The sequence below is a fragment of the Pleurodeles waltl genome, chromosome 4_2, assembly GCF_031143425.1.
Source record: "Pleurodeles waltl isolate 20211129_DDA chromosome 4_2, aPleWal1.hap1.20221129, whole genome shotgun sequence".
Classification (NCBI taxonomy): Eukaryota; Metazoa; Chordata; class Amphibia; order Caudata; family Salamandridae; genus Pleurodeles; species Pleurodeles waltl.
The window spans coordinates 802,209,925-802,224,876 of record NC_090443.1 but is presented as its reverse complement, the minus strand read 5'-3'; the positions used below and the strand labels follow the sequence as shown (position 1 = coordinate 802,224,876).

General features: G+C 43.3%; 1 protein-coding gene across 2 annotated transcripts in view; it reads right to left on the bottom strand.

The window, feature by feature from the left end:
* The window catches only part of DEPDC1 (DEP domain containing 1), a 219,415-nt gene extending 218,127 nt beyond the window's left edge, over positions 1-1,288 (bottom strand). The window contains exon 1 of one of the 2 annotated variants that reach the window (XM_069232451.1): positions 1,043-1,288. In XM_069232451.1, coding sequence (XP_069088552.1) covers positions 1,043-1,090 — 48 coding nt within the window. In that variant the 5' untranslated portion in view covers positions 1,091-1,288. The remainder of the gene's footprint in view (positions 1-1,042) is intronic. The other variant, XM_069232452.1, reaches the window with a different exon arrangement.
* Between the last annotated feature and the right edge of the window lie 13,664 nt (positions 1,289-14,952).

Sequence of the window (14,952 nt, the reverse complement as noted above, 5' to 3'; positions counted from 1 at the left end):
TTGTGTCAAGCTACCAGAGCGTTAAGAACAGGTCAGTTTAGTGACTTTTTGTGATTCACCTGGACAGGCATTGTGGTTGTTGCTTGAGAAGGGTCATCCCCCAACCCCACCCCAAATGAAAAAACAATGTCTTACAAGACTTACAAAATATTAACTTGATCCAAATCATTCTCTTTAGAAACACTTCGCTATAGAACATGGACATCTTAGAAAATTCATCTTTAATTTGATTCAAAACTATTTTGACATGCAGGGGACGATTGAAAACACAGTCTCGGGTACATAAAATAAAGTGTATTGCGGGTTCTGAGGATCATGTAGAGGGAAAGACTGGAGAGACATAAGGCATTGAAATATCATACCCAAGGACCCTATGAATATGGAACTGTCACAGGGAAGCCAAATGAAAACTTGGCAACTATGCACTGTCAAGCTCCTTGTTGAAAAGCCATTAGGCAAACGAGGCACGTACAAAGTATTCATAGTCTCTTGCCACGTGTGCTGAAGAAGGAAGGGTGTGTCTATTTTCTGATAATGTTATTACAACCTCATCTGCGTTATTCTAAGACAAACTCGTAATGTTTCAGAACAATTAAACTGATATTCACTTAGAACAGAACGCCTACCAAACCCTTCACAGTCAGGCGGAAGACCCCCTCTCTATGACCCGACAAACGAGGTCTGAGAAAGTCGACATTAAACATGGTGAGTTTAGAGTGCTGGACTGACATGGGGAGGTGGTACTCCAAGCAAGGAAAAAACCCGTGGCCTGCGCGAATGCAACAAGCGTGGGTCGGTAAAAAGCTGGGTTCCCCTTTACTAGACACTCTAGTAGGCTATATAGTTGGTTTGAAGGGTGAGCATTGGTGCCAATAAGGGACACAGTACGCCTAGGGGGCTTCAACTCAAGGGACACACGGTATGACTGTAAGGGTCGGGACCGGTGAGTAGTTCGCTCTCACTACGTTATTACTATTTACCCGAGCTTTTCGAGTCCCTGTGACACCTTGGCCTCTAACGAGTAAACAGGACAATCACCTACCAACTTTGTCGCCCGGTAGGGTCCCGGTGTAACGATACGGCTCTCCATTGCAGCGGGGACCCCAGGCGCTGCGATCCTTGCCCTCGGGTCTCACTGCGCTGACCCACGAGCCGCAGCGTCTGCTTCCTGCCAGCGTTGATTCTGTTTGAATGTTCGAGCCGTGCAAGATGCTGGCCTCTGATTGGAGGCGAGAGTCTCACGTGACGGAAACAGGAGCGAGAACGAGAGAAGGCTGTTTATTGACACAGACGAAGGGCTCAGTGGCTGAAATGTTCATAGAAATTAAATTAGCGTAATATATCTTGTCCATGGAAGTAAACAGGAACCATAATTGTCACATGGAACTGACAGGACGTGCTGCTTCTCATAACAGAATGCCAAGGAAGTGATGCTGTCTTCCACAGGGTATGTTGATTATATATTTTTTTGTATTTTCTTGGATACATGATATATGAGTTGCCTTGTTATTCTATTCTCTTTCTGTTGTCCTTATTATTATTAGATATATTACCAAATGCAAACTTATTTATGTAAAATAAATATTTCCAAAGCCAATAGGGCTGCTTTTTTGTTAGGGAACTATTTTGATAATATTTGGGTAACTTTGTGTTTATCCACAGCTGTCTTGGAAAGAAAATCCCTCAAAAAAGCAACATCTTGGTTACAAGAATATGAAAAGTATTATTAAAAGGAATTAGAAGACAACATTTTTTGGAAGTGGTTAAATTAAAAGACAAACACATTAGCACATATTGTGTAGTTGATACTTTTGACAAAAGATCAGGTTTATTTTTGTTTTATCATAACACAACATTTTATGCTAGACTGTCTTTGTGAAAAAGAAAAACTGTAAATTCAAAATTTTATGACAGCAACGTAAAACAAATAAACTCAATAAGGCATTTGGTGAATAGCAATGTGCTTCAATGAGAGCCTAACCATCTTCCTATAATTAATATACAGTGTAACAAAATGTTGCTACAATTTATTTTATAGTCATAATTCAGACATAACTTTAATAAATACAAGTGAAAGTTGTCACTGTTTACACGTGATACACATAGTGAAGAGTTCATTCCAGTGCATCACCCTAGGCGTGTACCCCTGACAGACATAATAGACGAAATGGTTTGTAGGTTTGTAAAGTATTGTTGACAATGTTTCCATCCCCTGTACATACGGAATCATCATCAGGAGGGAAATAGCCCATAAGCAGTTTGCAACACACCCGTCAACTCATAAAAGAAACAAGGAAAGGAGATTAGCAGAGGATAGGGGACCCTATTACAATAACGCTGCATGCTGATGCAAATGCTGACCATGCCATTCTATACTTTCAAGGACCTACAAAGGGCCTAAACTGGATAAGGAAGAAAAGCAGGAAATTTAGGAGACATGATCTGACAGGTGCAATACATCAGCGATGCGCCCAGAGTCCCAAGTTATTCATCCAGAACAACAGCCCTTGAGTGAGCGAGGCGAAATAGGCAGGAATACTCACGTACTGCAGTGACCCAAAGTGCTGGTAATTGAAAGAGTGGAAGGTTAAAAAACAAAGCAGGCAATCCAGTACAAGCGTTTTCAGAATACATCATGTGTTATTACTTGCTGACGCCAAACAGATCGCTGTCGGGAATGAAGACAGGTGCAATGTATGCAGAGCGGTATTGTAACTGTAGATCTATGCAATGCCAGAATGATTGGCCTAGGACTCCAACGGAGTTCAGGAATGTTTGTGTGGGCTTCCTAATTACAGGCAGTGCCAGGCCAGAATAAGGGTGGGAGGCAGCGGCGGCCTCTGCAAATGTCTAGTGTGTTGGAGGGGGGGAGGAACAGGGACAGGGGGAACAAATAATAATAAAAAAAAACACGTACCCTTCCTGCCGCCTTGCTCCTCTGTTGTTCTGGTGTTCCAGCATTCACTGGGACACCACCCCAGGCTCCCCAGCAATCCTGGCACTGCTCTCATGCTAAACCTAGCATGAGAGTAGCATCAGGATTAGTCTGAGTGTGTTGGACTGCTGCTCAGACACTGCCCTGGGGTCTGTGCAGTTTCTCCAGCCTGGCTGTTCAACACAGCCGGCTTGGGGAAACCTAAGTGCACATATGTGTTTAGCCTGCCTAAGACAACACTCCATTCTTCCTCCCCCTCCCATGGCCTCAAATGAGGTCCTGGTCGAGTCAGGCGGGGTGTCTCCACTGATGGGTGTCCACAGGAAGTTGGCAGTTACTGTGCCACAAGCGACAGCACTCATTTTTGGGGAGCAGCACATATTTTTCCACAGAAGACATTTGCCAAGAGCAAGAAAGGGAAAACACACAAAGTAAAAAGACGGAGGAAGGAACAAAGCAGGTACCAGCGAAAGTGATAAAGGGGCACAAGGCATCTGGTAGTGGATTAAACAGGCATGACGTGGATTCAAGACTATGCAGCCTTGGTATTCAGTACACCAACATTTAATAGCACCAGTTGCAGGCTTCTGCACAGAGCTTTGAGCACCAGCACTCATTCTTTTACAAATTAAGCACTGAATATATACTATCAACGAGTTGAATTGACAAGATAAAGGGGCTGAAAGTAGAGTCCAAAAGGAGGCAGCAAGCTGTGAACATATTAGAAGGAGTATACTCAGTCAGAACAAGTAATGTGGAATGCATAAAATTTGTGATGAATTTAGTGTTGACATTTTGATGGCATCACTGTTCGAACCAATGCGCAGTTCTTCTTGGTGGCTATTAACTATGAACTTCTTGAGTAAAAAAACACAATAGGTCCCACAGCATATCAACAACAATAAGCCTGCTTCATCTCATGTGCCTGCCCTTTCTCATTGAATACTGCAATTTTCATTCTTCAAAGCCTTATCTTTTCTCGCCAACATACTCACATTTCTCAAAGCCACTACATATGAAGATGATGTCTTACACCCATCCTTCATCAAAGCTCTCTGTATGAATGCTGTCTCACAACATACTCACAATTTTAATGCCTCTCTAACCATCCCCTGCACAACTGTCATTGTGGCTTGAGATCGTACTGCAGCATGGAGACCACTACCGTCCATATCATAGTTAATACCCTCCTTCCACAGACAAAGTAGATCCCTGCCTCCTGATATTGCTGAACCTCCTAGCTGCCCTTGACGCAGTCGACCATACCACCCTCACACTTACCCTGGAGTCTCTAATGGGACTCAGCAGCAATGACCTTCACTGGCTTTCTTCATACCTTTCCAGCCAACACCATTTGTTCACATGGGCACCTCCGGGCCTCAAAAAACCCTATTATTTGTGAAGTCCCACAGGGTTCCATACTTTTCCTTGTCACCTTCAACCTCTAAATGGAGCCACAGGGTGCATCACTCAAAAAATAGAATCTAAATTCACCAATATACTAATGACAAGCAACTCGACTTGAAAGTCTTCTCTGATTTAGATAGCCAACATCTCAGATACAGACTGCACATCATTCACACCCGGAGATCCAGTATCTACCTGAAGCTCAACCTAAACAAGGCAGAATTCCTGTTATTTTGTAAGAACAACAAACAAAAACAGTTCAAACCTGGCTCAATCAAAACAACCTTGGCATCTTAGAACTTTCACTGAATACCAAGTCACCTGTTTCACCTTGGACTTCCCCAAAGTAGGCCTGGTACCAGCTTTCTCCTAAAGAAAAGTGAAATCGATCCTTACAGAAAGCAAATTTAGAACTGCTGTTCTAAACAGCCATCGCACTGTTGCATCTGGATAGAGGAAACACCCTTTTCCGTAAGGACATCCCACAAGCTGCAGCACATCTCATTCAGGGCCTGAAGAAAAATTATCACCTCATTCTCATCCCCATCCTGACTGAACTGTTGGCTTCCCTTGCTAGCCCAAACCTTTTTCAAAACCAGCTGCATCATCTACAAAGTCATCATGACCAGTACCCCACTTGGTGGTTCTCAGAACACCTGAAGGTTGGATACCATTAGACAGTAGATGAAGAAGTGTAAAAAGAGAAAACAAGGCAGCAGCCCATTTCCATCTATGTACTGGACGTGCAATTTGCTTACCAGCATGCTCTAATTGGAAATGCTGCAATGGTCCTATATGTACCTATTAGAAAATAGGAGGCTTTAAAAAAAACATAAGGTTACATCTACAGGCTTTGTCAAGGTATGCATAATGTAAATTGGAGGCCTGTCAGGAGAGATGGACAGTCAGAAGAAAAGTCTGTGGGTCACCCGTCTTTCGGGTTCCAAAAAATGAATATTACTGATTGATGTTTTGCATTTCCACTTTTGGATGCCAGCACAGCCTAGAGGCAGTGGATACTTCCTTCATACTGTCTTTGTACAGAAGGAACATTGGATGTCACAATGTCTGTTGTTGTAGGCCTGTTGACATTAACATAAATGTTATCATGCGATTGTTACATGATAGTTCCATCAAACAGTTTAGGTAGACCCAAAGTACATATTGATATGATCATTAATGTGTCTTCTTAGCTAGCATTTGTGTTCAAACCTAAACAGGGTCTTTTGTACTAAACCCCTTTCTATTAAATGTGTCAGAGTTCACAATGTAAATTATTCCTACTGAATCTGTTAACTAGTTTAAAATGTAAAGCCATTTTCTGTAGTGTTTGTCACATGTTCACTATGTAAAAACCCTTCCTGTTGTATTTGACAGAAAGTTCACAGTGTAAAACTCCTCCCTATTGTGTTAGGAAAAGACTTCACAATTTTAATACACTTCCTGTTGTATTTGAGAAATCAATTATAAGAGGTCCCCGGCAGCTGAAATTTAATAGATCTAGTTGTGTCAGTGGATGTCTTTCACCTCTAGCCCTGGGCAATCTGTAACCCAGGCCCCCAAACTAAGGACCATGTGCTCCATTTAACAATAAATCAGCGTCTACTCTGTTTTTTTCTTTAGAAAGGGAAAGTTTTTTAATTGACACACAATGAAATACTATAACCAAGATGACAAATATTTATAAGATTTCAGGTGGAATTACAAATTGGAATGTCTTCAACTGGGGGTTTGCATACTAACCAGAGTGTCAGTCGTGCCCTCACAAAATATCACTAGGGCAACTAAAATTCAGAGAATGCGTATTTACATATATATGCCTTAATGACTGCTTATACTCTATGAAAATGTAAATCCACAAAAGTGCCTTAACATAATGAACTGATATGTCATTTATGAATCATTTGTGATATTGTTTTTGTACCTGCTTAAAGCACACTAAAACCTTACTATTATTGGATATATAAACACATTTTAAATTAACCACCATTTTGTTATCCTTTGTTAACCATTTCAGTAAGTGTAGCCTCATTCTGAACTTGGCAGTTCAAAACGAGGATTGCAGAAAGTTGTAGAGTGAGCTTCTTGTTCGAGGCACCAGTATAAGATTCTGAGGGCTTTCTTCCCACAAGAAAAGCCTGGCACTTGCTCATTTGTGCCTTTCCGTAGGTTTTTGTCTGTTACATGCTCCTGCTTCCATTCACTTGCATTGAGAAATGGTGTATAAATGTATCACCAAGATGCATGGATTTTAGCATTGCCTTGTTCCAGTTGACAAGGGGGTGAATCTCTGGTCTGGTGTTTAGGCATCTTGCCCTACTTATTTGTGATGCTTGCTGACTGTTTTGCTTTAAACATGTATTAGTCTTCTATGCGCTATCATAAGTGTCTGTTTTCTTTTACATGTTTAAATGTAGTGTGCTCCTGTTTGCTGTGAGGTACCAGGTGACAGTTTGTGCACTAACATGCTCTATTCATAAAAACAGCAACAGTTCTATATGGGCTGTTTGGAAAACATGATCCTGTTCACAATCAAAAAGGTTAATACTAGACACTTTGCCAACTCATTCACTATGTACAATGAAAGATCTACTGACTTACAACATTTAATAATCAATAAAGCAAGCCTGTTGGCTTTAACATGAGCATGAACATTACCATGTGGTCTCAACACATCACCCAATTTAAGCTGACTTAAAGTATACATTGACATGAACATTTGCTTTTTCTAAGAGACACCAAGTATTCATTGTGGTTCAGCCTAGAAGGGATATATGTAGTAAACCCTATCCTAATTCCAATGTCAGGGAGTTGACAATGTAAAACGAATTCCTATTGTATTTGTCAAATGTAGAAGCTCTTCCTATGTTGTTTGTCATAGAGTTCACAATGTACATTTCGTTCCTATTGCATTTATCATAGGGTTCGCGATGTAATGTCCCTATCTGTAGTGTTTGATAAGGAGCTCAGAACATAAAACATCCTCCTATTGTATTTGCCACTGAGTTCACAATGCGAAGCTACTTTAATTGGTTTGTGGCAAACTGTGTAATGTAAAACTCTTTCTTATGATATCTGGAAAAAAAGTTCACAATGTGGAACTCTTTCCTACCATATTTGTCACTGGGTGACACCATACAATATTATGTACTACTGTATTTGACCTATGGACTGCCATAACGATGTCTCTATCAGGCTTGAGCAATTCAGTTACTAGTTAGGAGAACTAACACAACTATTTCAACCACATGTTTTTGGAGAAGATGGATTCTTTTGGTGATCACATAAGTCTTCGCAGACAACTGTGCAATAAAGACAAGCCTAAAAACAAAGGAAATTAAAAAATGTGGTTTCTCAGCCGGGGTAACCAATCATGGTGGCTCCTCTGCTACGGCGCAGGAGCGTCGCCTCCCCGCCAGCAGCGCCCGTTGCAAATCCTTTCACAGCAAAAGGATAATAAATCATGTTTATTATCCTTTCCTTGTGAAAGGGGTGGGGCCTTGTGGGACGACCTGGACGAGGGGAGTGCACTGTGCACTCCACTTAGAGCGCGTGTGTGTTTGGCCGGCTGTCTCGGGCCGGCCAAACACACATGCAGTGTTGCTGGGCTGGAGAGAGTCTACACAGGCCCCCAGTCTGCCTGGGAGCGCTCCCAGCCAATCCTGGCACATTGCAGGCTGGGAGCCTGTTCCTGCAGCAACGTCGAGGGAGAGGTGCAGCGCTTTGCGGCAATGGAGGAGGTAAGTGTAATTATTTTTTTATTTTATTTTATTTTATTAATTCCCCCCGCACACCAGCCCGCGTGCCGCCCCACCCCCAGTTACACCCGCGAGCCGCGACTTGCATACTATGGTAATCTGTGGGGATTTCCGTCAGAAAATATTTGTGTACAGGCTATAACACCGTGTTATAACAATCCACCCAAAAGGGCCTATTGTCTTCTACATATGGTTTTCACAATAATCAAAATGAAACCAAGAGGAAAATTAACCCTTGCTGGTTTCTCCAGCCATTCTTCCTGTAAGCATATTTTTGAGTGATTTTCCAGAAAATTCAGCGCTTCCCTGTCTTGATAATCCCTAATACCTACTATTGTCTAAGATACAAAGGCGATGGGCGGAGAAGGTAGATGAGATACTTTCTTATCCGTAGTGCGTCTTTTGCCAGTGTAAAATCGCTGCTGTGTGTATGGCCCGGTCTTCACCCAACATGAGGCTGGCGTGTCATATTTATAGGGGGATTTAGTGCATATACAGACCACCTCAATAGGCTGATTTTTTTCGGGTTATCTTGAATGGATGGACACTGGGCTTTTTGGGCCTCTGTGGCCTTTCAAGATTGATATTGCTGTTTGTGCTTGTGTAGACTCTCCATTCTCTAAGTTGCGTTTGCTCACATGTCCTGAGAAACATAGTAAATTATAATTGTATGCTCCTTAAACAAGGGCCTACACTATAAATCCCCAAGTGAGGGACGTTTTTTGGTATTATTCAAAACTAACCTAGCGATCTGAAATTAAGTTGGAGTAATCTTGGCTGCTTCAGTTTGAAAATCTAAGACTGAAGGTATACATTGAATAACTTCAGTGTACCACGTGCATGTAAATGCTAGATGTAATTGCTGTTGAAGACATCTTCGGATGTTTTCGCAGTAACAATATCCATTGGCCGCTTAGACCCATATTTCACGGTGAACATAATCACTTTTTCATGGGTGTTTACTAGTACAAGAATCTGTTCCAAACGGGTGCATTTGGTGGAGTTGGTCTTGAACTGCCTAATAAATAAGGGTAGAAATAGTCTCTAGTCCGAGCTTTTAATAAACCTTTATATAGGAAAGATCTGAGAGAGTCAATGATTCACCTGTTGTCTTTCTTGCTGGTCGGAGCTATGTAGCGGGAGATGAGCAAGCCTCCAGTTTGAAGAATGGCATCCTTGTAGTGGGTAATTGTTGCAGGTGCTGCATCCTCCTTGGACTCTGGGAATGGTGATCATGAAGAGGAGAAAGATTGTTTCAGGGACGGGCTAAGCAAGAAAAGTTATTGATGACAAACAAATTCATTCAAACCCTGGTGGGCACCTAGCCAGCCTGCCGGTGTCAGCCTTCAGAGGGAAAGCAAAAGACAGCTCCTGGTCGTTTCGGTAAAAGTGCTCCCATGGTGATATCACTTTACAAAATAGTAATGGTGGGCGGTTGGCTGCCATTAAATACCAATTAAATATTAATGGCCCTGTCGCACAGGGAGTTTTCTCCCTGCATTTGAGGGCCATTGAATATTTTGCCTGTCTGGGATCACCATGCCTATCATGAAGGCCTAGGCAGCAAAATTATCCCGTTGAACACCTCTTCTAAATACATCACAGCTTTCGTGGCATTTACCCATCACCCTGTTGTGGTTTGGCTTCTGGTAAAAGGTTTCTGATGGCAAAGCCAGGTGAGGCTCTTCTGTCAGAAACTTAGCCATTCCACCGCCTCGAAATGAGGCAGGGGAACCGTACGTTTTGTAGAGTAGAAACCCCACTGATTTACTGCATAGTTCCTCCTTCTCCAAACCCTAAATGAGCCACTAAGTTCTGTTATAAAATATGGTCACTTTTAAGAGTATAATTTCTAGTTATTGTTGTCCCTTTGATTTGATGTGTCATGCAAATTGGAAGACGAGGCTGAATAACTGTGCCTAAGTGTTTTAAAAAAAATTATTTCACATACGAAGGCTGTATACATTATGTATATGGAACGTATTGACAGAACAAATGAAACATACCTGGGACTGTTTTCTGGGATTTTGATTTTATTTAATTCTGCATCCCTGAAAATAAAGTTATAGACATAGGGGGTCATTCTGACCCCGGCGGGCGGCGGGAGCCGCCCGCCTGGAGGGAACCGCCAGAAGACCGTACCGCGGTCAAAAGACCGCGGCGGTCATTCTGGGTTTCCCACTGGGCTGGCAGGCGACCGCCAAAAGGCCGCCCGCCAGCCCAGTGGGAAACAGCCCTCCATGAGGAGGCCGGCTCCGAATGGAGCCGGCGGAGTGGAGGGTGTGCGACGGGTGCAGTGGCACCCGTCGCGTATTTCAGTGTCTGCAATGCAGACACTGAAATACAATGTGGGGCCCTCTTACGGGGGCCCCTGCAGTGCCCATGCCATTGGCATGGGCACTGCAGGGGCCCCCAGGGGCCCCACGACACCCCTCACCGCCATCCTGTTCCTGGCGGGCGGAACCGCCAGGAACAGGATGGCGGTGAGGGGGTCGGAATCCCCCATGGCGGCGCAGCAAGCTGCGCCGCCATGGGGGATTCCCAGGGCAGCGGAAAACCGGCGGGAGACCGCCGGTTTTCCTCTTCTGACCGCGGCCGAACCGCCGCAGTCAGAATGCCCAAGGGAGCACCGCCAGCCTGTTGGCGGTGCTCCTGCGGTCCCCGGCCCTGGCGGTATTTACCGCTAGGGTCGGAATGACCCCCATAGTTTCTATATTTTGTACTGTTTGTCACAGCTTTGATAGAAGTAAGTACAATAGTTGCATCCAGTAGCTTAGGCAACAGTTTTGCAGTGCAAATAACCTCAAATGCGATCATAATGTAACATAATTGATACACATGTGTTCTGAAGGTGTACTCCCAGATGAAAGGGAGATGCAGGTTTACTTCTTTTGTATGGTGTGCCCTATCTATGCCCGCACAGTGCCATCATCACCACGTTGTCATCATTATGTTATCATCGGCAGGGAAAGTTAATGTACAATGTATGTCTGCTATACATCCAAGCAGCTGGTCAGTTACTTGCTGAGGAGTTCTGCTCATCTCCCTCCATTTGGCTTACCTGTGTCCCGGGCAACTCTGAGGTTCTCTCACAAGAAGCTGGAGGAGTGTGTTGCTGTAGTAGTAACATGGGGTCTAGTGGTTTGGTGAAATAGGTGATATTTTGTGCTGTATTGTGCCTGGCAGCAATGTAATGTTCTGTGTCGCACCCTGTGTAATGACTTGCCTTGACTTTCTAGGAGTAATATGGGTCTGTGACACATGTAACCGACGGCCCTTGCTAGTTTCAGTGCAAAGGGAGCAGTTTGTGTGGTGTATTGTGCTGCCGTCCCTTGCTTGCCTGTGGCAAGAGGGAGTGGGACAAAGATTATGGCAGCTGTGCTTAGCAAACTCCATTTTAAGATGAAAGTTATTGTGCTCTTAATCAAAAGGGTAGAAGAACATATCCAAGACATGAAGAGCCTTTATGTTCAGAAGCATAGTATATAATACAAGTAGCTACTGAGCAGGGTGTGATGAATAACTCCTTAATGCATTTGAGATCCATACTTGCCCTCAGATTTAAGCTACATCTTTGAATTTCGGTAGAGCCCTTTTCCCAGCAACGTCTTTAAGAACCATTGAACTTTGATTCCATTTAGTGATAGCATGTCTGTCTGTCTAAATACACCTTTGTCTTTTGTGGCAGTACTGTTCCACAGTATAGCATTTTGTTATTTAATTTTAAATCATTACAAACTTGTTCATCCATAGTAGTATGCTCTTGACTATCCACTTAGATCTCTGTTCGAGACAGCTCCTGTAGAGTCATATTAAGACTCTAAAGAAGACATTCATTTCCTTACAAGACGAATCTTTGAATACAAGTAGGGCATCCCCATGGGAGTGACAGCAGAGGCCTTCATCCTGGAGATAGGTCTGGCTCAGAGTTTTATGAAGGTTCTTGGTAGGCTGGGAACCACTGGCGTTCTCCAAGGAAAGCTAAAGGATGAGTGTGCCTGTCTGAACTGCTTTGACCCCCTTGGAGCAAAATCCAGCCCCAGGCTTCTGACAATGGCACTTAGAGACCCTCATTCATTATTAAACAAAGGAGAACCTATAGACTGTAAACTAGAAGACCCCAAAAGCCTCTCTCTTGACTATGAATTCTATGTAATTAGAATTGCAGTTTCCCAAACAGACAGAAAGTACACTAAAAAAGTGTAAAGTTGCACTAACCTTGTGTGCAGGATCAAACAGGAGTGATGAGCTTTTCTATTTCTCACAGCCTCCACAGGGATATGAGGGCCAGTGGTAAAAGGAGAGGAAGGGGAATGAAATAAGAGAGTAAACAAAAACATAACACTTTACCACTCTGCCTTGTCACTTCTGCCAGCCAGTGAGTCTGTACTGCAATATGTAATTCCTCAAAGCTAGTGCTAAAGTTCTGTAGAACTTTAAGATAACCTATACTGTTAAAAGTTCCATACTCTTAGCAATTCATTATGTACATGTGTTAGACTTGCATCATTGGCATGGTCTCCCCTAACGTTTTGCCTCTAATTTGCAGGTTGTTTCTGTGTGCAGGACTCTGTTTTTGCTGTTTTGTTTGCTCTGAACACTTTACCACTGCTGACCAGTGCTAAAGTGTAAGTGTTCCCTGTATAAATTATATGTGTATTATGCATGACTGGCATATTTGATTTACTGGTAAGTCCCTAGTAAAGTGCACTAGAGGTGCCCAGGGTCTGTAAATCAAATGCTACTAGTGGGCCTGCAGCACTGGTTGTACCACCCACATTCGTAGCCCTGTAAACATGGCTCAGACCTGCCACTGCAGTGCAGTTTTAAACTGCCAATTCAACTTGGCAAGTGTACCGACTTGCTAGGCCTAAACCTAAGCTTTTATACATGTAAGGCACCCCTGAGGTAGGCCGTTGGTAGCCCCATGGGCAGGGTGCTGTGTATGTTAAAGGTGGGTGGGACATGTAGTTATGTGTTTTCCATGTCCTGACAGTGAAATACTACCAAATGTGGTTTTCACTGTTGCAAGGCCTATCTCTCTCATAGGTTAACATGGGGGCTGCCTTTAAAAATGATTAAGGCATAGATTCCCTTTGGGAGCAGATAAACATCTGGAGTTTGAGGTCTCTGAACTAACAATTTAAAAAACACATCTTTTAGTGAAGTTGTTTTTTAGATTGTGTGTTTGCAAATGCCCCTTGTAGAAAATAGGCATTTTCTTGCTTAAACCATTCTGTCGCTCTGCTTGATTGTGGATTCCCTGTCTGTGTCAGTTTGACAGTTGGGCTGTATGCACCTCGCCTCTAGACAGTGACACAAAGGGAGCTGGGGTGTAGCCTGCATATCTTGATGGGCATCTGGGCTGAGGGGAGGAGTGGTTGCTTACATCTAAAAGGGCTGTGCGTGCCCTCACACAATGCAGTCTCCAACCCCCTGATGTGTGTCTGGGGCCTGGCCTGATCAAGGCAGGATCTTGAAAACAACAGAGACTTTCCTTTGAAGTAGGCCTACTTCAAAGGCAGAAAGGGGTATAAGAAGAACACCCAAAGCCCCTGAAAATCAGGTTACTTCTGGAACCAAGAGGAACCTCTGCTAAGGAGAAGAGCTGGAGAGCTGGAGGAGGAGTACTGCCCCTTTGCCTGTGACTGTGCTGGGTTGGCCTGCAGTAGCTGGTTCTGCCCGAGAGAGGACAAGGACTGACGATTGTGTGACTTCCCACTGATGAAGAATCTCCAAGGGCTTGAATTGAGCTTGCCTCCTGTTGTTGAAGTCTCAGGGCTATACAATCAAAAGAGGGACAGGGAGAATCAATGGTCCAGTGTACACTCTCCCTAACAATCTCAATAGTAAACAAAAATACACTGTTCCAAAAAATGTATAGGAGGAAACATCACCATGCACTCCTATAAACAGGAGCAAGAACCCTCATACATCTTATTAGATGTCATGCTTCATCATAGGGTAGCTCCTCGTCAGACTGGCGCTGCAATATCTGACAGGCCCGCAAGGGGGCTCTTTGCCAGAGATCTTAACTAGTAGTGTGTGCCAAGGTGGAGAGCACGTAGGAATAGACTCAAACCTACTGGCAAAGACCTAGAAAAAACAGGAGAGAGGAGACAAAAAAGTTAGAATTGCCTCAGGAACTTCCAAACCCTAGTTTGTTGAATATGGCAGGAACCTGGACAAGGTTAAAAAACACCAAGTAGAGTAAACAGGAAATAATGTACCCACACTCTACTAACAACACTGCAGAAGGAACTTGCTTCCACCAAAAAAGATCAACATGTTTGACGCCGCACAGTCGTCCAATCGGATCATCTGGCGCTTCTTCAGGACCAATGAACAACAATAACTTCTCCTGAACTTAAATATGAATTCCATGGAAACTATACCAAATATTGGGAAATCAAAAGGAAGCCAAAACAGTGAGTTGACTTACTCACATGAGTTACACATCAGCAAGATGGGATCTAAAAGAGCCTGGAGATGGAAATAATCTGAAACATATCCACCATGTTATGTGGTAGATCAACTGGCACAGAGGTAACCATATAAAAGTGTGGGAATTACAGACCAATTAATGTACGTATGTTACCATATTAAGGAAAAAAGCACTGCTTACCTATCCTGTATTATGGACTCTGCTCCATGGGACAAGGCGAGCCACTATGCTAACATTGTATCTGGGTAAAGTAGAGAGGGAAAAGACAACAAAACCACACTTTAAAGTAATGAGAACAGGACCTTCAACTTAAAAATAAATGTAGAGCGCTTTATATCTGAGGGACCCACTCAATAGGTATCATAAACAAATGTTCTAAGGAAAGGATAATCGTTATGTAGCTAAAA